General features: G+C 43.3%; 1 protein-coding gene across 1 annotated transcript in view; it reads left to right on the top strand.

Annotated features, from left to right (window-relative positions):
- The window catches only part of GPSM1 (G protein signaling modulator 1), a 77,507-nt gene that overhangs the window by 21,701 nt on the left and 32,959 nt on the right, over positions 1 to 22,847 (top strand). Inside the window, exons 5-11 of the mRNA XM_089535132.1 lie at positions 473 to 596; positions 1,744 to 1,859; positions 2,522 to 2,677; positions 4,296 to 4,404; positions 5,797 to 5,923; positions 20,616 to 20,686; positions 22,105 to 22,284. Coding sequence (XP_089391258.1) covers positions 473 to 596; positions 1,744 to 1,859; positions 2,522 to 2,677; positions 4,296 to 4,404; positions 5,797 to 5,923; positions 20,616 to 20,686; positions 22,105 to 22,284 — 883 coding nt within the window. The remainder of the gene's footprint in view (positions 1 to 472; positions 597 to 1,743; positions 1,860 to 2,521; positions 2,678 to 4,295; positions 4,405 to 5,796; positions 5,924 to 20,615; positions 20,687 to 22,104; positions 22,285 to 22,847) is intronic.

Here is a 22,847-nt window from a genome sequence, read left to right as displayed (position 1 = left end):
GGACTGATGATAATCTTTGCAGTTTTGAACATATTCTGTACAAAATTTCACAGCATTTTCTGTGCAGAAAAGTCCAATTACATCCTGTGGCAAAGAGAGATCCTTATCCTGTGAGTCTTCAGTCTCTGGAAGGTTCATATAGGGAAATATGCTCTTTTGTAAAGCCATATATAGGGCTTTTTAGGTCATGGTCAGCACTTTGAATTCTGCCCCAAAATGAACTGATAGTCAATGAAGAGAGATATGCTGCCAGGCAACATTCTGGCTTTCTTATTCACATTCTGGAATGCTCTCTATTTCTTTTCCCATTTCATAGAATCATAGAGTTGGAAGGGACCTCAAGGGCCATCCAATCTAACCCCATTCTGGAACGCACCCCCCGACAAATGGCCATCCAGCCTCTGCCTAAAAACCACAGAAGAAGGAGACTCCATATATCCCCATTCCACTTTTATTTCTGGTTTCTTTCCAGGAGGAATCTCTCGCTTGTGAAGGAGCTGGGAGACAGAGCCGCTCAAGGCAGGGCATATGGGAATCTGGGCAACACCCATTATTTGCTTGGCAACTTTAGCAAAGCCATTGTCTTCCATAAGCAGGTAAGACAATCAGCAGCGTTTTCCAGTCTGTCTTCCCATCTCCTTTTGGAGTTTCTTTTTTTTTATGGATGTATCTTTCCCACTGATTGTGATCTAATAACTATGAGGAAAAAATGGCATTAAAAAGCCCCCCATATATATATATATATATATATATATATATACACACACACACACACACACACACATACACACACACACACACACACACATACATACATACAAGTTTTGAAAAATGTTGCTGATAGGTTGTGGTGACAGGAACTCCTATCAGTGCCTGGAGGCATAATTCAGTTTTTGGGCAAATAAATCAGTGGCTTCCCCCATCAGAGTTGAGCATCTATCTTATCATCATCTCTGTTACCTATCATCCTTGTGTAAGACTCAAGGCAGATTTGTTGCTGTTGTTGTTGTTGTTGTTGTTGTTGTTGTTGTTGTGTGCCTTCAAGTCATTTCCGGCTTATGGCAACCCTAAGGCGAACCTGTCGTGGGGTTTTCTTGGCCAGAATTGTTCAGAGGAAGTTAGCCATTACCTTCCCCTGAAGCTGAGAGAATGTGACTTGACCAAGGTGGGGTTTATGGCCAAGCTGGGAATCGAACCCTGATCTCCAGTGGAAACCAATACAACTTAGAAATTAACATTGTGCAAAAAAGAAAAACATTGGCCAAGCTCCTCCATTGCAGTCTGTGTTTTGTAACTTTACAAATCTGTATCAGTGCTGCAAACCCTCTTTCTTTAAAAGTAGTTTAACATAAAAAATTGGTTTAACACATTCTCCCTTCCCCCTTTCATACTGAAACAGAGTCCAAAGTCGAGAGAAAGCACCTCACCATCCATTTTATCCATTCTAGCCCTTACGGCTGCTATAATAATAACCTTTAAAATATTTTGGAAATGCTACTGAAGTCTTGGTAGCCAAGACTGAGACTGAATGCAAGGTTTGGACAGACTGCAGAAATCAGCTTGTCTTTGCCTAGTGTTTTTAAAATCATACCAGGTACGTGTTGGACAAGTTTTGCTGGCTTGACCAGGTTTACTGTCTTCATTGCTTGGCACATACCAGTCTGTTGACAGAAGAGAGCATGTGCCATTGATGGAGATGTAGTTGCCACCATCACCTCATAGCTCTGTCTGCATCCATTTCAGCGACTCGCCATTGCCAAGGAGTTTGGGGACAAAGCGGCTGAAAGGAGAGCCTACAGTAATCTGGGCAATGCCCACATCTTCTTGGGAAGGTTCGACATCTCAGCAGAGTACTACAAGTAAGTAAATATCATTTTAACCTTGTTTTAATCTGGCACACTCTCTCAGCCTCAGACACATAAAGCAAGCATTCAACTCAGCTACCAATCTATCAAATATAACGCGATGATAAAATGGGGTTGGAAGGATGGGAATCTTGGAGTCCTGAAGCAAATCTGCCCTTCATGTGCTCCCAGTGCTGCCCTCTCATCATCCCCTTTACACCATGGTTACCCATTTTCCAACTTTTGCATGGTTTTGCCATATTCTGGAAGGACAAAATGCCTCTCTTAAGGCTTGGTTACCAGCAGTAAGATCTTTAAGCTAAAACCTGGAGTATTTTTGTACCCAAGCTTTGGCCCTGATCACCACTACAACGTGAACTTTTCTTAAACCTATTCTGGCCCTCGGACGAAATCTGGCTGCAACAGTTTGCAGCACGAAGAGCTGCAGCAATTTGCTTTTGCCTGAGACTTCAGGGAAGGGCAAGCTCCATCCCCTTGTTTCCTCTCCACTCTGCTGAGTCTTTTGCATGTTGAACTCAGTTTGCAGGAATGGATGTAAGGTGTGGGCAAGTGAGGAAAGTGGGAGGAGGAGAGAGAAATTGGGACATTTTAAAAGCAGCTGAGAAAGTGGGATGACAGAGGAGTAAGTGAGGCTATTTGCTTTTCTTCTAACACAGGAAAACCCTACAGCTCTCCAGACAATTGAAGGACCAAGCTGTGGAAGCGCAGTCTTGCTACAGCCTTGGAAACACGTACACTCTCCTCCAGGACTATGAGAAAGCAGTAGACTACCACCTGAAGCACCTAGCCATCGCCCAGGAGCTGGGGGATAGGTAAGAAAAGGCTGGGGATTCTGCTAAGATTTTCTTCCCCCAACATTTGATCATATATCATGTTGGGTGACCTAGAAATGTCTAGATAAAGCTTCTCTTTGGGAATCTCTGGCACGACTCTATGGCCGATGTTCAGCAGAAAGTTGTGCTGGAGGGCTTTGAGATTCCTAGAGATAATATAGTCATAAATCTGTGTGGTGGACTGACTGTACATGGAAGTTTTACCATCTTCAATGAGAAGCCAGTGTCCTGACGTAGACAAATCGGCAACCAATCTGTGACATTTAGTAAAAACTTGCCCACTTGTCCAGGAGTGAACAACTGAGTGCCTTTTCAAGTTCTCTTTATTGCACTTGGCTCAAGGCACCTCTTTCTAAAATGAGTTTCTTTAGCCAAAGTATGTGGACAGAAAGCATATGCACAGCAGAGAAAGGGCGAGCTTATGGATCAGAAAGATGTAGCCATGAAAATTATAATGGAATCATAGCACTATGTATAGTATGGAAGGGCACCAGGTGGCAGCAAGAAGCTTACCATACACATTTAGCCCTCCAAGAAACAAGCGAGGGCATGAAAAATAAGTCTTATATAGCTAGTTGAAGCCACTGGAGGGAGACAAAGATTTCATCTAGAGCAGTGATGGTGAACCTTTTAGAGACCGAGTGCCCAAACTGCAACCCAAAACCCACTTATTTACTGCAAAGTGCCATGTCCCTCTGACGTTCCAGTAACATACTCTAGCAAACTCTGTGCTGGGGTGATGGCACATGTGCCCACAGAGAGGGCTCTGAGTGCCACCTCTGGCACACGTGCCATAGGTTCGCCACCACTGATCTAGAGCAAGAGATGGATGTATTGAGGATTTAGGTTTGCAGATTACGAGGAATTATTTTCAGGGGGGGTTCCCCAGAAAAGGAAAAAGTTAAAGCTCCTTGAAACTGACCCTGAGGCCCAAGTGTAAAGAATTGTGTCTTGTTGAGAAAGAGATACAATTCAGATTTGTATTTCTTGAATTTCAGCAGCATCCCAGCTTTACAGAACAAGAGGAAAAACTACTTTGAAAGCTGAGGAGTGCAAAAACAATTTAGAACATAGGTTTGTGGGTGAAGAGCAGCCACAGACCGACTTCTTATGGTTTTGCTGACTTATTTTCTATTTGTAGGTGGAACCAGAATTTCATAATTTTACCCCCCCCCCCATAACTTTTAGAATAGAAAATTTCTTTTTAAAGAAAATACAATGCTCAATAACTGCTACATGGAAGTTACACATTAAATAGAACATGTCTACTTTTTGATCACATCGGCCCTATACAGACAGGCCAAAATAAAGCTGCTTCGAGTCACTTTGGAGGTATGGTGTCTCAATGATGCATGCGTCCTAAGAGTCTGGAAGCTGCACCAAAGCTGCACTCCAGTCCTTAGGATCATTATCATTAAAACAGTATACCTCCAAAGTGACTTGAAGCAGCTTTATTTTGGCCTGTCTGTATGGGGCCATAGTCAACAGCATATGTCTTAGCTGCACAGGTAAATGTTATATTCTGTGGTTGGTGTTAAGGTTAGGAAATACTTTAATGATTTCACTGGCTAGATAATGACGGTTTCTTGGTTTGCAGGGTGGGAGAAGGAAGAGCTTGCTGGAGTCTGGAGAATGCCTACATCTCTCTGGAGAACCATGAAAAAGCTTTGCACTTTGCAGAAAAACATCTTGAAATTTCCCAAGAGGTAAAGAGAGAGAGAGAGAGAGAAAATGTTTGTGTGTTTATATTAATTATATTGCTGCACAACATCCTGGATGCATTAATGAAAGAGTGACTGTTAACACTTAAAAATGTATTTAATTGTTGAATTTATACCTTGCTTTTATCACAGGACGGGATCCAAGACCGATGATCGTATTTTAAAACAAGATTGAGTTAAAATCTCATTTTCCAGAAGTTAAAAAAAAGAATTAAATACAATGGCAAACCTCCTCTGAACAAATCTTGCCAAGAAAAGCCCATGATAGGTTCGCTTTAGGGTTGCCTTGCATTGGAAACGACTTGAAGGCACACAACACACACTTTATAGAGCGCATGAAGGCTGAATTCTCTCTGGAAGCCAAGGTGACAAAACGGAGACTGTCGTACTTTGGCCACAGACTACAGCGCGCCCGCTCCATACGTGGGCGCACCATATGAGGCATCCACTTTACTCAGAAGCCACACTGCAAAACATGGGATGGGGATTTCTTGGCATGTTTTGTTCAGATGGCGTTTTCTATTGCCATCCTCTGAGGCTGAGAGAGTGTGATTTACCCAGTAGAAAAGCTGCTGCCCAGATACATTGCAACTGCCCCATACTGATAGATACTGACTTGAGAAGCAATTTAAGAGGCAGGATTGCTTCCAGATCAGATTAGAAGTCAGCCAGGCCTACAGTGTTTCTTAACACAGAGAGAATCCACATCTTTCTAGCCATTTCCCAAAGTGGGAGCAAACTCTTAGCTCTTTTTGAAAAGCAGAGCATAGAAGAGGACCTTGAGAAACACAGCACAGAAGCAAACCACTCCAAACTCACTCTTGCCTTGCAACCAAGAAGGGCTTCCTCCCGTGACGTGAGGCTCAAAAACCATCCCCAGCCATCCGCCTCCATTGTTTATCCCCATCTGGCACTGAGTAATCCATCCGCCACAATGGACAGCCAACGAAGAAGTCAAGAACATGCAAACAACAGTTATCCAGAACAGCTGGCATCTTAATGATAGGGCTGTGACATGATGGTGATAGTAATAATTATGTGAGGGTTCTGGTCCTCAGGCTTCAATATTTGGGGTCGGGTGTGTCATTGTGGCGTTCTTTCTCATCCATGTGCATCGAAATGCAAAATGGTGGGTCTCTGCGGAAAGCCTTCACTCTCAGCTTAAAAGATAATTTATACGAGGGCTAATTTACTTTTCCTGTAGAAGTTCCATTGAGATGACATTAACAAAACAAAAAGTCTTATAACACATTCTAGCCTAGATGGGATCTTGCACCTTTAGGTTACAGAACACAAATAAGTAAAGTTAGGTACAAGAAGGAGAGCTTAAAATGCCATAAAGCATAGCACATAGTATTAAATAATAATGTTTTGCAGATTGGAGACCACAACGGAGAGATGACAGCTAGAACGAACATTGCACAGCTGAGATCAGTCTTGAGCCAGAAGGAGAAAGGTGACCATCCAGACACTTTGGCATTTTGCCCCGGTTATGAAGTACAAGGTGAGGTTTACTTTTCTAACATCTTTCTTCGTTTCATACCCCAAAGCCTGCAAGTAAAAACTAACAAGGAATGTATAATGTATCGCAATAATGTCATCAATTGTAAAGTTTTGTTTCTTTTTAAAGAGGAAAAGTAATGAGTGACACAATAAGTTCCTTTATAACGCTGTACACATTATCCCTTATCTGAAATTCTTGGGACCAGTAGTGTTTTGGATTTTGGATTTGGGGGACGGATTTTGGGTACAGCGTCCTTCCCAATTCATGGGCAGTCCGTCCTTGACACACACCCCACGAATCGGGGAAAATGCAAATATTCAAGTCCGCGTTGGTCACAATAGTGGCACACTCCTGCGCATGCCATTTTGTCCCTCCACGCTTGCCATGTGCAAAGGAGCAAGACTGCACACTCCAAGTCCATGAACAGGGAGGGACGAGTGTATGTACATTGTATGTTTTTACCTGTATGGTATTGTTTAATGTTTAATAATACTACTACTTCTACTACTACTAATAATAATACACATAATGAGAGATCTTGGAGATGGGACCCAAGTCGAAACATGAAATTCATTTATGTTTCATATACACCTTCTACATATAGCCCGAAGGTAATTTTCTACACAACATTTTTCACAATTTTGTGCACGAAGCAAAGTTTGTGTACATTGCACCATCAGAAAGCAAAGGTCTCCCCATCTCAGCTAAATTGTATATACACGATATTCCTGTTGATGCAGCCCAGACTGGCGTTGCAACTGAATTTGCTGAACTTGTCTGCATAAATTTGGATAGGAGTGGGAAGCTGTCTGGATTGTGAGTTGTGTTAATCAAGCCCTGCTTTTTATCTGAAGCTTTTATGGGGCTATAATGACCTCATTCATCAGTTCTAGCATTGATTGGGTTCCCAAGGTCAGACATGTTCCAATCAAGAGCACAAAATGTACTCAGAAAGAGAGAGAAAAAACGCTTTTAAGTGGTTAAGGAGGGAGGGAGGGACCAGACAAATCTGGAGAGGATGGGCATTGCTCACCGCCTGAGTTTTCCAGAGCGGAGGGTTCCTTTTTGCAAAAGGAGAAACTAAGGCATTGGGTACAAATATGTTATCTGTCCATCTGCAAAATCTGTTTCAGTGTTTCAGGAGGTACTGGCTTTCGAATCTGGAACATGGATAGGAGATCACCAATGAATATGTGGTGCTGTAGGCTGTATTTCGGAGGGAGGAACTGGCAAAATCACCTCTGAGTATTCCTTGCCTAAGAAAACCCTATCAAATTCATGGGGTCACCATAAGTCAACAGGCAACTTGAAGGCACATAGAAGTGTCAGTCAGAGACCTCCTCCAGTGTCTCACAAACTTACAAACTGCAGAAATCCATAAGGTGCAGCCATGGCAGTTAAAGTGAAATTATAGCACTATATGCTCCATGGTCAGGTAGCGTTGTAGCCAAGGGTCCGTAGGGGAATTTTATTATTATTGTTATTAGCTCAAATATTGCAAGAGGAGGGCCTGCTACGACGGCCCTTAGCAGAATCGTCTCCCGATGTGTATACGGAGTAGACCAGGGGATTCCAGTAAATGGAGCTGAGACAGACTTCTAGAATTAATAACCAATTTATTTATAAGGGGAAAAACACATATGATCCACTAGCATACACACACACATACAAGGCTCAGGAAAAGCATAGGTTAGCATGGAATAGGATTTTAGGCATCACTGGGGTGATACATACCAGAATGTAGACTCCCTCCAGGAATCCAAATGGAATATGATGAGGATGGCATGAGGCTCAGCCATGGAATGACTGGCCAGGAGCCAGGATTCAAAGGGACATAGCTTCCCCCTGAAATCCAGACTGGCCCAGTGAACAAGCAAATCTGAGAGTATTTATAGGCAAAATCTTGCCTCTGGCAAAGGTGCTTGATGGTGAGAACAAAGGTGTTTAATTACTTTCTTTTCACCTGGATGTCCCTGTCTGATTGTCTTAGTGGTCTTAAGCTGCTGGGACAACAGACCCTGGGAGGGGGCAAGAGCCTCAGGCAAGGCAAACATTTGCTCTTCCTGGTCCTATGATAATCCTCTTATGCGACTCTCTAGATATGATGATGTGGGTGCCCCTCAGGGGTGTGTGTACATGTCCTCATGCCTTGCTGGCAATGGGGGACAGGCTGTTAGAGTTCATCTAGGGGTCATTAAGGGTTATCATTTATACCAAAATTTATATGGAGCAGCATGGGTAACAGCGTTGCTGGGTTTTTGAAATAGCAATAAAGGATTGTCAAAATGTATGAGATGCAGGATTGACAGGCATTTCTGTCTTTGGGAAGGGCCCATACCTCGAAATATGGGATTGTTTTGGCATCTTGTTCGGTCTACATAAAGAGAAAAGGTTTCCAAACCTCAAATGGGAGACATTTCTTATAACAGGGGACACCAGCCAGTGCTATAAGGGACAAGCTTTCTGGCCCTCAAATAAGGGACATCCCTTATAATAAGTGCACTGAAAGTGGTGTCAAACTGCTTCAGTTGTGCAGTGTGGATATAACCTATGGCTTTGAACTTGACTTGGCAAGGAGAAGTTGAACCAAGAGGGGAAACTTCTTTACTGTGAGAGCTGTTCAACAGTGGCATAGACTGCCTTGGAGGTTGGTGGACCTTCCTTCTTTGGAGGTCTTTAAACACAGGTTATGTGTCACTGCATGGCAAAATGGGGTTGGACAGGATGATCTTTGGGGGTCTCTTTCGACTCTAAGGCTCTTTGATTCAATGAATCTGCTCTGAAAGCAGAGCCACCATGTCTGAGCTTGGAAGCGAAAGTTGAGTGACCACAGTTGTTGAAGAAACATCTCCAAGGCTTCAGCTATCCACAGAAAGCTGGCTGTGTCCTGCTGCTTCCAGAGTAAACAGCTACCCCCTTAAAGCTCTACAGTGAAGGCTTTCTCTGTCTTGTTTGCACACTTCCAAGGAGACCGAGATCAGCAAACTCCACCCTGCAAGGAAAGCACACACCTTCAGCCAGGGAACGCTGTGCTATGAATCCCGACTGCCAACTGGCTTGAGAAAACAGGGGTCCGTTGTCCCACACAGCAGTGTGGGTCTCTTTGCCCTGTTCCTCCTCCTACTATCTATTTTGGCTTTATATTGCCAAGAAATGGCATCACCATAGCTACTCAGTTCCTGAGAGGGAAAGGCAAGGCTTGATGTAAGTTACTTTTTCTACCCTCCCACCTGCTCGCCTCACCTTGTGAATTCAAAGTAAGGATGGGAAGAAATCTAATGGAGTTCAACAGCCTCGGAGAAAGTAGCGCACTCACACCCAAGACAGCTTGCAAGGAAATGTGCATGTCACCTGGAGCACTGGCACATTTGTGAGGGTTAAAGCAAGGGGTAGTTGGAAAGTGTAAAATGTGCCCGAAAGGGTGGATGTGTTTTGAAATGCAAACAATTTAAAATGTGCATCACTTTTGAAAAGCAATAATACCCAGGAACTTGCTTTACCTGTGCATAAGAGAGTGCATAAATTAAGAAAATTGCATATATAAATGTATAAGTATATAAGTATATATATAAGTGTATACGTATATAAGCATATCTATGGAAATTATGGAAATGTGGAGGTTTTTAAAGAAATAATGTGAATTTTAGAGCAAGAGATAAATACAGCATCTTGCATCCTGACATGAAACAAAGAAGAAGGAAAATACAAATATTTTCAATTATTATTCTGTATTTTAAATTATTGTGTGCTACCCTGAGATCTTCAAATCCAGGACAGGGCATAAATAAATATTAATCTAAATATTAGTTTATTAAAAGTGGACTTTGGATAAATCTGGTGCAATTGAGAATGAAAGATTTTCAGTTTCCTAGTCAAAAGGTTCCCTAGTCAAAGGTGATTTGAGCGTCGGATTAAGTCACTATGAGACCAGAGTGTGAATCCTGCTCAACCATGAAAGGAGTCACCGGTTTCTTTGTTCAGCGAGGGTTTGCCCTTGCCTGCCTCTGAGATTGAGAGAGTGTGACTTGCTCAGTGGGTTTCTATGGCCAAGAGAGGATTCACTTCCTTGTCACCTGGAGTGCAACACTCAAACGTCTCACAGCATGTTGGTTCAAATGCTTTTTGGAATGATTGGGAGAATAGTTATTCTTGCTGTGATCATGAAGACAATGCACTTAAAGGGACGGGAAATGCACACAGCAAGGGAAAAGCCTTGTTTATCTCAGCCCAGCTGAAGGACGTGGTTGAGCTGCACTAATTATAGTTGTTTAGCTGATTCAAGATGCTGTCTGGGTTAATTACCCCTTTAGCTCCTTTCTCTGGGATTTCTGGTGCGTCTGGCTGTTTCATTCATTTCAAGGAGCATCTTATTGTTGCAACAGGCTCAGAGCGTTCAAGGATGAATCCAGGGGCAAGGTCTTGGTGTTCTTTCCTAAATCTAGGATTTTGATCCTGTCCACGGGATGCTTTGTGTAGAGAGAAAGTGATGGGCTGCTACTAGTGACATAGCCGGATAGGACAAAAATATGCAATTTATTTCAGCTTCTGAAGAAAGGAAACAATTTCCTGCGGTGGATGGAACCAAAGGCAAAAGGAGTGGGATCACAAGTTTGTTGTTGTGTGTTTTCAAGTCATTTCCGACTTACAGCAACCCTAAGACTGCCCTATCACAGGGATTAATTAGCAATATTTGTTCAAAGGGGGTTTGCCATGGACTTCCTCTGAGGCTGATAGAGTGTGCTTTGCCCCATTTGCCATTAAATTTGAACCCTGGTGTCCCAGAGTTCTAGTCCAACACTCAAACCACTACACAACAATCACACTGGCTGGAAATAAAACAAACCATGCTTACTTGGCGGCATGGATCTCATACCCTCCAACTGTTCTGTATGGTTGTTAACTGCCCTTGAGTTGATCTCGATCAATGGCTGCCCTATGGATGAGACATCTCCAATACTCCCTGTCCTCCACTACTGTTCTCAGTACTTGCAGATTGATGCCTATGGCCTCCCTGATGAAGTCCATTCACCTAGTGTGTGGTCTATCTCTCTTTCCTTTCACCGTTCCTAGCATTACGGTCTTTTCTAATGACCCATGTCTTCTCACAATGTGGCCATAGTACGACAGTCTCATTTCAGTCATCTTGGCTTCCCAGGAGCTCTCAGGCCTAATCTGTTCTGTGATCCATTTGTTTGTCTTTTTGGATGCCCACGGTATCCTCGGCACTCTTCCCCAGCACCACATCTCCAATGAATTTATTTTCTTTTTATCAGTTTTCTTAACTGTCCAATTCTCGCATCCATGGCTTGTACGATTCCGACTTGTGTGCTGAGTTGTATGTCTTAGTTCTTGAGGACCTTTACTAGTTCTTTCATAGCTGCCCACCCCATTTCTAGTCTTCTGATTTTTTGACTGCAGCAGTCTCCATTCTGATCGACGTTTGATCCAAGGTACAGGGACTATTTCTGGTGTCATCTGGTAGTATTATGGTGTCATCTGCATATCTTAGATTGTTGATACTCCTTCCTCCTATTTTCCCTCTTCTGTGTCCAAGCTATAGTTGCATATTGCCCAGTCCCATATTGGCAGAGGATTAATCCCCTGTCCTCCCATTTTTTCCCACTGTCTTTAAAGTATCTTTCTCTCTTCCTCCTTCTCTCTTTGTTCTCATCTCACTTCAGTTGCTGCAGACCTGAGCACAAAGTAGTTTTCATTCAGTTAACTCAGCAAAGGGGAGGTGGAATCTTGTCCTTCCCAGTAGGCTTTGGGCAAAAGCAAACTGCTGCGGCTTCTCCTGGCTTGTGAGTTTTTCCTCCGTCAAAACTTTGGCCATCTTCTTGACTACATTCTGCTGATGTAGCTTGGCCACACCAGTTTCCATCTATGAAATGTCATAGGGAGTATGTTTGCCTCTGCGATTTTAAGAGTCAGGAGAGCTTCCAGATGAGAAAATTCCATGCCTCCTTGAGTCCTGGAGCTCCTGTTTTCCTGTTTGAAAATTCACCTGCCAAAACAAACCATGACAAGGAAGATTTGGGACTGTAAACAGTACTTTAAGGAAGGTGTTTTGCTGTAGTGCCCAAAAGAAGCCATAAAGCAGGGCAGAAGAGTTTGCACTTGTGTTTTGATGACTCTCAAATTTTGTCTTGTGTTTTTGCAGCTGCAAAGTGCTGCTCCCTCTTGAATGCAGCCCTTCAGATCTGATCCGAACAAAAATGCACCCCAGCCTCAGAAAGCTTAGCCAGGGCCACTTTCTGTTTGTGTAGCTGTGTGGTTTCCTCACAAGTTGTTTTGGGATCTAAACTGCTCACTAAGGGAAGTACATTCCTATCAGCTTTGAAATGCTCAGTAAAATAAGGCCCAGTCCTGACAGTGAAAATAATCCAGGATGAATCTGGGTTGAATTTAAGTATATACATAACCCATGATAATGTCAGGTTCCCCTTCAATGTTTTTTTTCTCTTCAGATTTGCATTGTTTTGTTGGCAGTGTGAATAACCAATGCAAATAGACCCGGGATAAAACTCTGCATGCCTTGAACGTGTTTTGAGATCATGCATTCATTCATGATCTCAAAACACAAGATTAAACAAGCCACGATTTACATCCCTACCCTGAAAGCTAATTAGACCTTCGGATGAGTTATCACTCCAGTTTTGAAGGCTGTTTTTTGTCCTTTGAGCATTAAAGGATGATCCTTTTTTTCCTTGCTTGACTTTGAATGCCCCTCTTGGGAAGACGACGAAGAGAGGCAAATGATTACGCCAGTTCCATGTGGATTCTGGAAATGTCGGAGCAAAGCTCAAAAGACGAGGTCACATTTTGATCTTCTTGATCTCTGTTCCCAGCCAAGCAGTTTCTAACTCAGTTCTCTGACCTCTCCAACTTTGGTCTGTTAGCTGTGTACATATTTGCATCCTCTTGAAGTTACAAGGGTCAGAGTTTTTGTTACTAAAATGGACATAAGCTTATACCTTGAAACCTGGATAATGCCGGTCAGGGCTTAAATGCACTTGCCTATCCCAATGGGGGCAGCCGCATTGTATCATTGGGATCTTGGTAGGTTGACGCTGCCATGAGTCCCATTGATTCAATGAGTCTACTAAAGTGGAGAGTAGAGATGTGAGGAATAGTCACACATCAAGACCATCCTGCTGATAATAAAAAAGTGAACTAGGGCTGCATCCGTACTGTAGAAATAATCCAGTTTGACACCAGTTTCACTGCTCTGGTTCAGTGCTATGAAATTCTGGGATTTGCAGTTTTGTGAGACATTTAACTTTCACTGTCAGAGATCTGGTGCCACAACAAACTACAGTTTCCAGGATTCCATAGCACAGAGCCATGGCAGTTAAAGAGGTGTCTAACTGGATTGTTTCTGCAGCGCAGAAGAAGCCTGTATGTGTGTGTTGTGCACCTTCAAGTCGTTTCCAACTTGAACATTTACAGCCGCAAGGTCATAGGATTTTCTTGGCAACGTATGTTCAGAGGAGGTTTGCATTGTCTTCCTCTGAGGCTGAGAGAGTGTGACTTGCCCAAAGTCACCCAATGGGTTTCAAGGCCGAGCTGGGAATTGAGCCCTGGTCTCCAACATTCAAACAGTCTGCAAACCTTTTCACCGCCTGTGAGACTAAAAGGGCCACTGCTCCAGTACCAGCATTATATGTACATACACATATTAAGGAGAAGCAGCATTGTGTAGTGGTTGGAGCATTGCACTGGGAAATTCTGAGAAATGGTGGAGAAATTCTGGTTGTGCTAATGTGCCCTTGTGTGATCAATTTGCACGTCTGCAAAAGGAGTGGTTGCGCCAATGTGCACTTGTGCAATCAATTTGCACATCTGCGGAAGGAATGTTTGTGCTAATGTGCACACATGTGGTTGTTTTGCACATCTCTAAAAGGAATGGAGCTGGAGGAACTGGGTGAACTTGCAAGTGAAAGGGTTGCGGTGAGATGTTGGAAGTTCCAGGCAGGAAGAACTCCAGACACTGGTGCACAATCCGCACATACAGGGGATCCTCCCAAGTTCCTGCCCTGATCTGGAGCCAAGAGGGGGCTCCTTTTACTCCAGATTGGAGCGCAGATTGGACCCGTGTTTTGCCTGTTTTGCTCTTTTCCATCTGAACAGGTCAATGCAGGAATGAAGTGGGGGTGTTTCTTTTCCTCCATGCAGGCATCACCATTGGCATGCAATGTTAGCCCTAATTCCCTTTCTTCCTGATGTGCAAGAAAGGTGCATCGTGAGCATCCAGGAGAGGAAATGGAAGCAGCTGACAAATGGGTGCTCTCTTGTGCCAGTTCAGAAAAGCCTCTGTGGCTTTTGGCCAGGGAGATTTCCCAGCAGTCCATTCTAAGTGCCCCATAAACATTTCCCTCCTGAGTGGGAACTGAAATGGAGGCTGAAGTAGGAAAGCTGGAGATAATGCAAATGAATATCTCTGGAGAGAGAGCTTCTGCTCCATCCCTCCGTCTTACTGGGTACCCTTTTCATTTGTTTTTCCCCAGATGTTTAGTTTCCTTGTGCATAGCCTAAAGATTTTCTTTCTTTCTTTCTTTCTTTCTTTCTTTCTTTCCGTCTGCTGCTACAACTGTGCCAAACCTGTATTTGAAAATCAAAATAACCAAATTTGGGATATTCTGGAGAGCCAGTATGGGGTACTGGTTTGAACAGTGGACTAGGACTCTTGGTGACCAGGGTTCAAATCCCTGCTCAGTTATGGAAACCTTGGGCAAGTCACACTCTCTCAGCCGTAGAGGAAGGTTATAGTGGTGAACTCCCTCAGAACATACCTTGCCAAAATAGGTTTGCCTTAGGCATAAGTCAGAAATAGCTTGCATACCTACAGCGCCAGTTAATGTTCTGAGTTCCCCCAAATGTGAAGACCTCTATTTCATATGTGTTTCTTTCTTATTCACAGAACACTGAAGATGGGAGTTTTGCTGATACTATACAGTTCTCCCTATCGGTTAATGCTGTCTTGCAACTATGGCTGCATCCACACTGCAGAAATAATGCATGGCTTTTAGCTGCCATGGCTCCATGCTATGGGATCCTGGGATCTTCCATGTTATGGGGACCTGATAGTTTGTTGTGGAGAAGCGCTATGACTGCAAATCCCAGAATTCCACAGCATTGAGCCAATGGCAAACTGGTGGGGGTATGTTTTTAAATAAAGAATTACTGCATTATGGTTTGAAAAATCTGCAAACTGTCCTCTGCGTTTCTAAAAATAGGGATGAATAGCGCTAGTCAGCTAAGTTGTTCAGTTGATGTTCTCCAGGAAGTTTGGACTCACTAGATTAGAGACCTTGAGAAACCCTTAAAGACAGAGCAAGCATTTAGAAATGCCCCTGAGGTTTTCTGCTTGTCTGCAGTACCTTCTGCTAAACATGCCAATAACTATGTGGAGGAGGGTGGAGGGAGGAGAAAAGTCCCGAGTAATGCATGAGGTTTTATTTTTCCTCTCCAACTGTTGGGTCTCTCAAGTCAGAGGGTGGTGGTTCATCAGAGAGAAATAGGAAAATAGGACCCCATTTATGGTTCTTTTTAACTCTGAATATCAAGACTATCCTGGATCACTAGTGGCAGGTTTGGGGTATGGATGGTTGGAGGGATAACCTGAAGACGGCAATTGTAAGGAACTATTAGAAAGGAACCTGATGTTGCTTTTGGGATCTGTTCTAAAGATGTCCAGCCCCGGAGAGACACATGAGCCTTTTCAACTCTTAGGTATGTAACATTTTCTTAGTCTAGAATTCAGAAGAAGACATGAAACCAACCTTTATATTCCTTGCTTCATCTACATCATAAATATTATCTGATTCATCTCCTCTTGCAGCGTCGGGGGGTTGGTGATGGTATAAGTCAGTCGATCTGGGGTTTTGGAGATGAGAGCTGGTGTTCGGTCTCACCTCTGGACACCTTTTTTTGGTCTTAGCAATAATGGTGTGTTCTCCGCTTTGGTTTCCAGTCTATAAATCCTGCCTCGCTGGATTGTCGAGCTCATGAGATTGTGGCTGAGCTGACAAACTGTGATGGGAAAGTTCTTTGCAATTGTAGAAATGTTGCATGAATCAATAGGAATTGATGTTACAGAGAGTGTGTGTCAAAGGGAGTGAGTTAATTCTGAGTGAGACTTCAGCTCAGGCACTTTGAGAACTATTTTTGTTGGGCCGGGGTGTTCCCACTTGCTTTTCTCACCCCGTATCCCATCATCCGGGTGAGAGATAAAAGCTCCTCAGTACTTTGGCCACTTTAATTGCACTTAGTGGAGAGGCAGGAGGTGACGGAAAACCGGCCGTGTGTTTGTGTGCATACACACGTAACGTTTTGGAAATGTTTGAATGCACCCTTTGAAAAAGAACTGCTGACTCAGAGAGCGAAAGTGTGATCGCTGCAATTGCAAACCATAAAATCTGAAACACGTATCATCAGTAAAACAATGGAATTCCTTTCAGATAGCAATGGCAAGGCGTAATAATGGCTGTTCTAAGTGGTGTGTTTGGCAGTCAGAACATTTGACTAAATGGTTTCCAAGGGCCACTTACAAGCTGTGGGATCTGGCAGATTTCTTTGCGGGTGATAGTGCCGTAATATTAGGATGATACCTAAAATAGCTCTCTAAACTTTGAGATAGTGGACACTTTCAATCAATTGTGGGCAGGTCGAGAAGGAGAAGGTGCTTCCTTGAATGGAGCTGCTTGCATATTGTGTTATATGTTTTTTTTTTTTTTTGTCAATGGTGACTGGTGCTTTCCAAACCAGTAGACTGGTAAATCTGGTACAGGTTATAAAGATCTAGAGAACTATAAAGATCTCTAGGTCCTCCAGAGCAATTATTTGGTCAAGATCTGCCAGATATTCACTATGAAATTGCATTGGGGGACCTACAGATGCCTAGGAAAATGTTCTCTCGAGGACTTTCTAGCAGGTCCTCCAGTGTGACTTTTGGGAGACGTTGACCACAGAGTCATGCTGGAGGAACTAGAGGTTCCTCGAAGGAACATACAAATCATATTCATGAATAATCAAATCCGTAAAAGCCAAAGCTGCAAATGTGGAGGACCAACAGTATATGTAAATATTCCAAGACACTTATGGCCCCAAGCATTTCGGATACAGAAGCCTCAACCTGTAAATGGTTAATTTGTATTAATTATACACATGCCCAGGGGGATTTTCATAGAACTACCTGTGTTTATTTCATCGGACCCATTTCTCTTTGCTCTCTGGGAGGCCAAATTCAAGAGGGGAACCCTGGTCCCAGAACACTGAGTTTTCCCTCTCCTCAGCATAATCTAAAAGCCATTGGAAATAGCTCTCTCTCTTTATCGATGTCTTGATTTCAGAAGCTCTCTTTGCTCTTAAGAGAGGAAGACACAATGGACGGGGAGGACTTGCACTTGGCACCCAGTTACATTTTTCTGAGCATCTTTAGTTAAGTGGTCCATTGCTCCTGGGGCCAATGCGAGGCACATGGCAACCTGCGTAATGCATTCATATAGCATCCATCATTAGTCCTCCTCTGGAAAATAAGCACATTCCCAACATGCCAACTATTATTCCATTTCATTAAATAATTTGTTGTCTTGTTCCTTCTTTTCTCCAGACTTGGAACAGTGTCGCATTTGAAAAGTGATTAATCTTTGTTCCCCACAACAATGTAACTTGGGGGTATTGCCAACTGCATTGCTGTTGCTTTTTGTTACTTCTCCCCCCCCCCCAAAAAAAAAAACCCAAGCCTTAGGTAAAATGGCATAAAACTGGGGAGGAGGAATCCAATTCTGTCACAACGCCTTTTAAAAATGACATTAGAAAGTCCAAGGACATCCTCCTAGTTGCATTAAACGAATAAATGTTTGCCACCCCCTCATTATCTTGCTTTTAAAACTTCATATGCCTTCAATGCCTTTTTAAAGAAACAGCTCATTACAGATAGCTAGGAGTGTAAATACTAACAGATATGTCAGTTTTATTCCATTGTAACTGTCACTGTAAGGAATCTTGAGGTTTGTAGTCCAATTGGGTACTAAGAATTATCTGCTAGGGAGTACTAGTCTATTCCCCTGCATTATGGTTCCCAAGGGACCCTGAGAAGTAGGCTTGACATTTCAGGGTCTTTCCAGGGCTTGAGATTTCCAGGCTTAACCCTGAGACTTAAGGATGGCCACTAGTGATGTCAGTAAGTGTTTTGGATGAAGTACCAACCGCAGTTTCTCAGGACTTGTTCATCTACACTGTAGAACTAATGCACATTGATACCACTTTAAGCATCATAGCTCCATCCTATGGAATCCCGTTTGTTTGTTTTTTTAGTTTTGCAAGGCCTTGGGCCTTCTCTGCCAAAGAGCGCTGGTGACTCTCCAAACTACAAATCCCAGGATTCTGTAGGATGGAAGCCATGGCAGTTAAAGTGATGTGAAACTGCATTATTTCTGCAATGTAGCTGCACAGAGAGAGAGTGTGAATGAATCAGTGTATTCTTTGGAAATTATTGTTCATTGCAACACATGTATGCAGAAACATATTTTCCTGTTTGGAAATTGAGACAGAAACCTTAGCTGATGGGACTGTTTCCAGATTGAGGTGAAATGAGGAGATTATTCCTTTTCACTTCCTTAGGGAGACAGGATAAGGAAACTTTCATGCAGGCTACTTGCTTCTAGCCAAAGGTGGATGCAGAGCTGAGTGGAGGGTGAGTCCTGGCACCACAACGACTGAGAAGAAGCAAGCTAACTAAGTAAATCCATAGAAACTCAAGTGTCTTTCCACATTGCAGTAAATCAATTAATGCTTACAAATTGTATCAAGATGCAGCTCTGCTAGATGAGCTATAGATCTGAACATAGGCCTTTCCTCTCATCCAGAACTGAGTCCACCAAAACAGGAGAATTTGCACCCCTGTCTTCCACCTGGAGATGACCCATAAAAACTGGAGACTCAGGGACAGGTCCTGACATCAAGCAACCCTAGTGAAAAAAGAGAGAATGAAGGATAAATTATTTAAACTGTGTATCGTAGATTCGTGGAGTCGCCAAAAATCAGCAAGTGACTTGAAGGCACACAACGAGAGAGACTCGGTTTCAGGGGAGAGAGCTTTCCAAGCAGAGAAATCTTGGTGTCTCAGCAATTACAAACCATGACAATTAAAGTGATATTGAAATGCTGTAATTATGTCAAACGAATAGATCCAAGGTCATAGGGGGAAATGCAGAGATGGTTTCCAATGCTGACTAAAGGAAAGTCGAAGCGAGTGACAATTACAGGTAGAGTCTCCCTTACTCAGAAATCCGCAATACTCCAAAATTGTTTGTGGGACCCAATTCTACTCTTGGCTGTCAGAGGAATCTGAACCCCATCAGTGAAAGGGCTGCTCCCCTTCTATGTATCATTTGCTGCATCATTTACCAGCACTAAAGCTGGTCTTATAGCAGTGTCATGTGTCAGTGTCCAGCACCACAAGAACCCTTGGAGAGGCATGGAAGTGCACCTAGTTTTGGAGCAAGACTGATTGCAGAAATAAAGTGGTTTGATACCATGTTACCTTTCATGGCTCAATGATGTGGCATCCTGGGATTTGTAGTTTGTTGTGGCGTTGGAGCCCTTTGACAGAGAAGGCTAAATATCTCACAAAATTATAAACCCCATGAGCCATGGCAGTTAAAGCGATGTCAAATTGCATTGTTTCTGCATTGCAGATGAAGCCTAGCATTATATATCTCTGGAAATTCAATATGCAGAATGATCTTGTAATACCGTTTGAGACTAACTGAAAGAAAGAAGTTGGTAGCATGAGCTTTCAAAGACATTAGCCTGTTTCTTACCATATCTCTGTTTTTCACTGAGATGTAGCAGCTGGGATACAGTTGGTTTTGCATGCCGGCAAAAACTGGTGGTTCCTAGTTACATGAGACAGGTTTTAGATCTTGGTCCAGTATTGTTGGTTTCGAAACTGGTCTTCTAGGTGTTTTGGACTTCAGTCTCCAGAAGTCCTAGGCAGGTTGGCCAACAGTCAGTACTTCTGGGGGGACCAAAGTTTGGGAGCCACAGGGACTAACTTTTAAATGAGTTATCCAAGGTGCTGAACAATAGCACCATAGATAGCTCACTTGCAGCTATACAAAAACTAGGTATGATTTCTCTGACCTGCCATCAGCTTCACAAGGTGTAGCTATGCTGGTGTAGGAGATGGTAGCATGAGGAATGAGGCCACAGACAGCCATGAAAGAACCAAAGCGCTGGAGAAATGTGATGCTTGGAGATGGTAGGTTTTTTCTCTGCCTTCCCTTGCTGCTAAGTGGCCCTTGCAAAAGCATGCCCACTAGCTAAGTTCATCAGAACAATTCTGGTCACAGAACCATAGGACCACAGAGTTGGAGGAGACCCCAAAGGCCTTCCAACCCAACTTCATTCTGCCATGCAAAAAGACACAGCACAAGCAATCCCAACAGATGGCCCTCCAGTCGAAAGCCTCCAAAGAAGAAAACTCCACCACTCTCTGAGGCACCATATTCCATGGTCAAACAGCATTCTCTTAGCTTAGCCTCCATCACAGTGTTGTTGTGAAAATAATCTGTAGAAGAGGAAAGAGCCAAGTACTACTATGCCTTCTTGAGCTTGTAGGAAAGCCGGGGCACTAATGCAGCTAACACATAAATAAAATGGCTGTTCTTTTTATTGTATCTTTCAGGGGCCAGACCAAAGAGGACTCAGAGGACCAGGATGAACAGCCTCGATCTCCTGAGATTTCCATCGGAAAAGGTAAAAGGAGATGTTGGCTGGGAGCAGAGAATGGTGGGCCTCAGGCTGAGTGTTGGAAAAGTCGATAGGCATCTTCCCTCTGTCTAAGCTGAACGGCAAAAACAATGCAGTTTGACGCCACTTTAACTGCCGTGGCTCCATGCTGTAGAATCCTGGGATCTTTAGTTTGCTGTGGCACCAGAGCTCTCTGACAGAGAAGGCTACAGATCACAGAAGTCCATTGCATTGAACCATCATTGAAAGCAGTGTCAAACTTCATTATTTCTGCAGTATTAAACCAACAGCTTGTCCGAGGATTGTGGTAGCTGGGGAAAGTGCAATGAGCAGATACTGCTAGAATCAAGGGGATTACTCCTCGATAATTTAGAGAAGCAGGCAGGCCAAAAGGGGACTCTATTTGTGCTTCTTTTGCAATATATCCTTTGTACGGAAGATAAAGGGTTGGTCCTCCCATCTCCCTCGCTTCACACATAAACGTATTTCCGGCAGCTTAGATGCATCCCATTACTGTAGGACTCCATGTTCTGGGAGCCAGAAGTCAACAGAAGCCTTGATGTTGTATGAGATGAAGGCCTTGAGCTTAGAGAACAGTCCCTTTGTGAAACACTGGCAGCGAGAAATTAATGGCTGTGATTATCGGCTTCTCTCGGGAGCAAACCTAAGTTCAGTCCTATACACTAAGCCCGCTCTGGAAATGTTTTATTGCTCTTGAACATCATCTCTTCCTTGCAGGGTCATTTGTTTTCTTTCTTTCTTTCTTTCTTTCTTTCTTTTTTCCCTCCTTCTCATTCTTCTGCTCCCTTCCTCCCTCTCCTTACATCTTTCTTGCAACATGGGCACCAATTCTTAGACAAAGCATGGAAGTCCTGTCCCACTCCTCAAAGACACTGTCTCCTTCATGTTGATATTATCTGGCTCTGGATTTCATAGAGCCTTTATTGCATTATTCCAGAGCTTCCCAAACATTGGTCCTCAAAGTGTTTTGGACTTTACCTTGCAGGAGCCCCAGCCAGCTTGGTCAATGGCCACGGATTCTGGAAGCTGAAATCCATAACATCTACAACTCTGGAGACCAGGGTTTGATTCCTGGCTTGGCCACAAAACCCGCTCGGTTACATTGGGCAAGCACACTCTCTCAGCCTCAGGGGATGGCAAGGGCAAATCCCTTCTGATGAAACTTGTGGAGAAAACCCCATGATAGGGTCCCTTTAGGGTTGCCATGAGTCAGAAACGAGACACAAAGGCACACGACAACAGCAACAACAGTAGTGTAGAAGAGGGGATTTCGGCAGCTGTATCTGCAAAAATGTCCTCCTTGACTGGGCCATTAGAGGTACATAAACCAGGTTGCTTGCTTCAGTTGGCAACCCTACCCAAGGGTCTTTTTTGCTACAGTTATACTTTCTTGTTCTTCTCAGGACCGGAATGGAGAAACCCACCTCTCAGCAGATCTCAAAATCCCTGGGAGAGATTTCTTGTCGCTACCTGTCCGAGCCAATAAATACAGGGAAAACCAGTCTGTTTTGGAGGGCAAGCTTCCGGTGTCCAGCGAGTGTCCCCTGGAAACAAGCGACGTCCGAGTCCAAGTGTCTCAGCTGGTAAGGAGGGAGCCCACTCTTAAAGAGAGCGTGGCTACCTAATTTCTCTCATCTTCTTTACTTGTCCGTGCTTTCTTCTCTTCCGCTTATTGCTGAGATTATATTAATTATTATGGATGTCACCTTGAATGTCTGAGGACAGAGAGGCAAGGAATTAATGAGGTTTATAAATAAATGCCATGCATGAAAAGAAAGCAAAACAACAACCGTCCAACCCCCCTGCAATCTCCTCAATCTTAATGCAGCAACACTTTAAGTTTCGAGATACAAATAAATATGAAGTCCTTTTTCCTGGGTCATATCAATGATATGACTGGTATTAAGGAGAGCTGAGAGTAAAATTTTGTTTTATCTTGTCAGCTACCTTGGGTCCCTTTCTGGGAGAAAGGTGGCATAAAAATGAAATGAAATGCAAAAATAAAAAAAAATGCATGTTGGATGAAACCCAGGGCTGTAAGAGAGAGCTGCAAAATGAGGTCACTGACATCTCCCCGACATGAATTCAGCCCCGATGACATTTTGTTTCAGTCCCAAAATTGTTTGCAATGACCTAAAACTTGAAT

This window comes from Sceloporus occidentalis, unplaced genomic scaffold (assembly GCF_023333645.1).
Source record: "Sceloporus occidentalis isolate IW3139 unplaced genomic scaffold, rSceOcc1.0.p SCAF_8, whole genome shotgun sequence".
Taxonomy (NCBI): Eukaryota; Metazoa; Chordata; class Lepidosauria; order Squamata; family Phrynosomatidae; genus Sceloporus; species Sceloporus occidentalis.
Note: the sequence above shows the minus strand (reverse complement) of the source record. Positions and strands in the feature narration are given on the sequence as shown.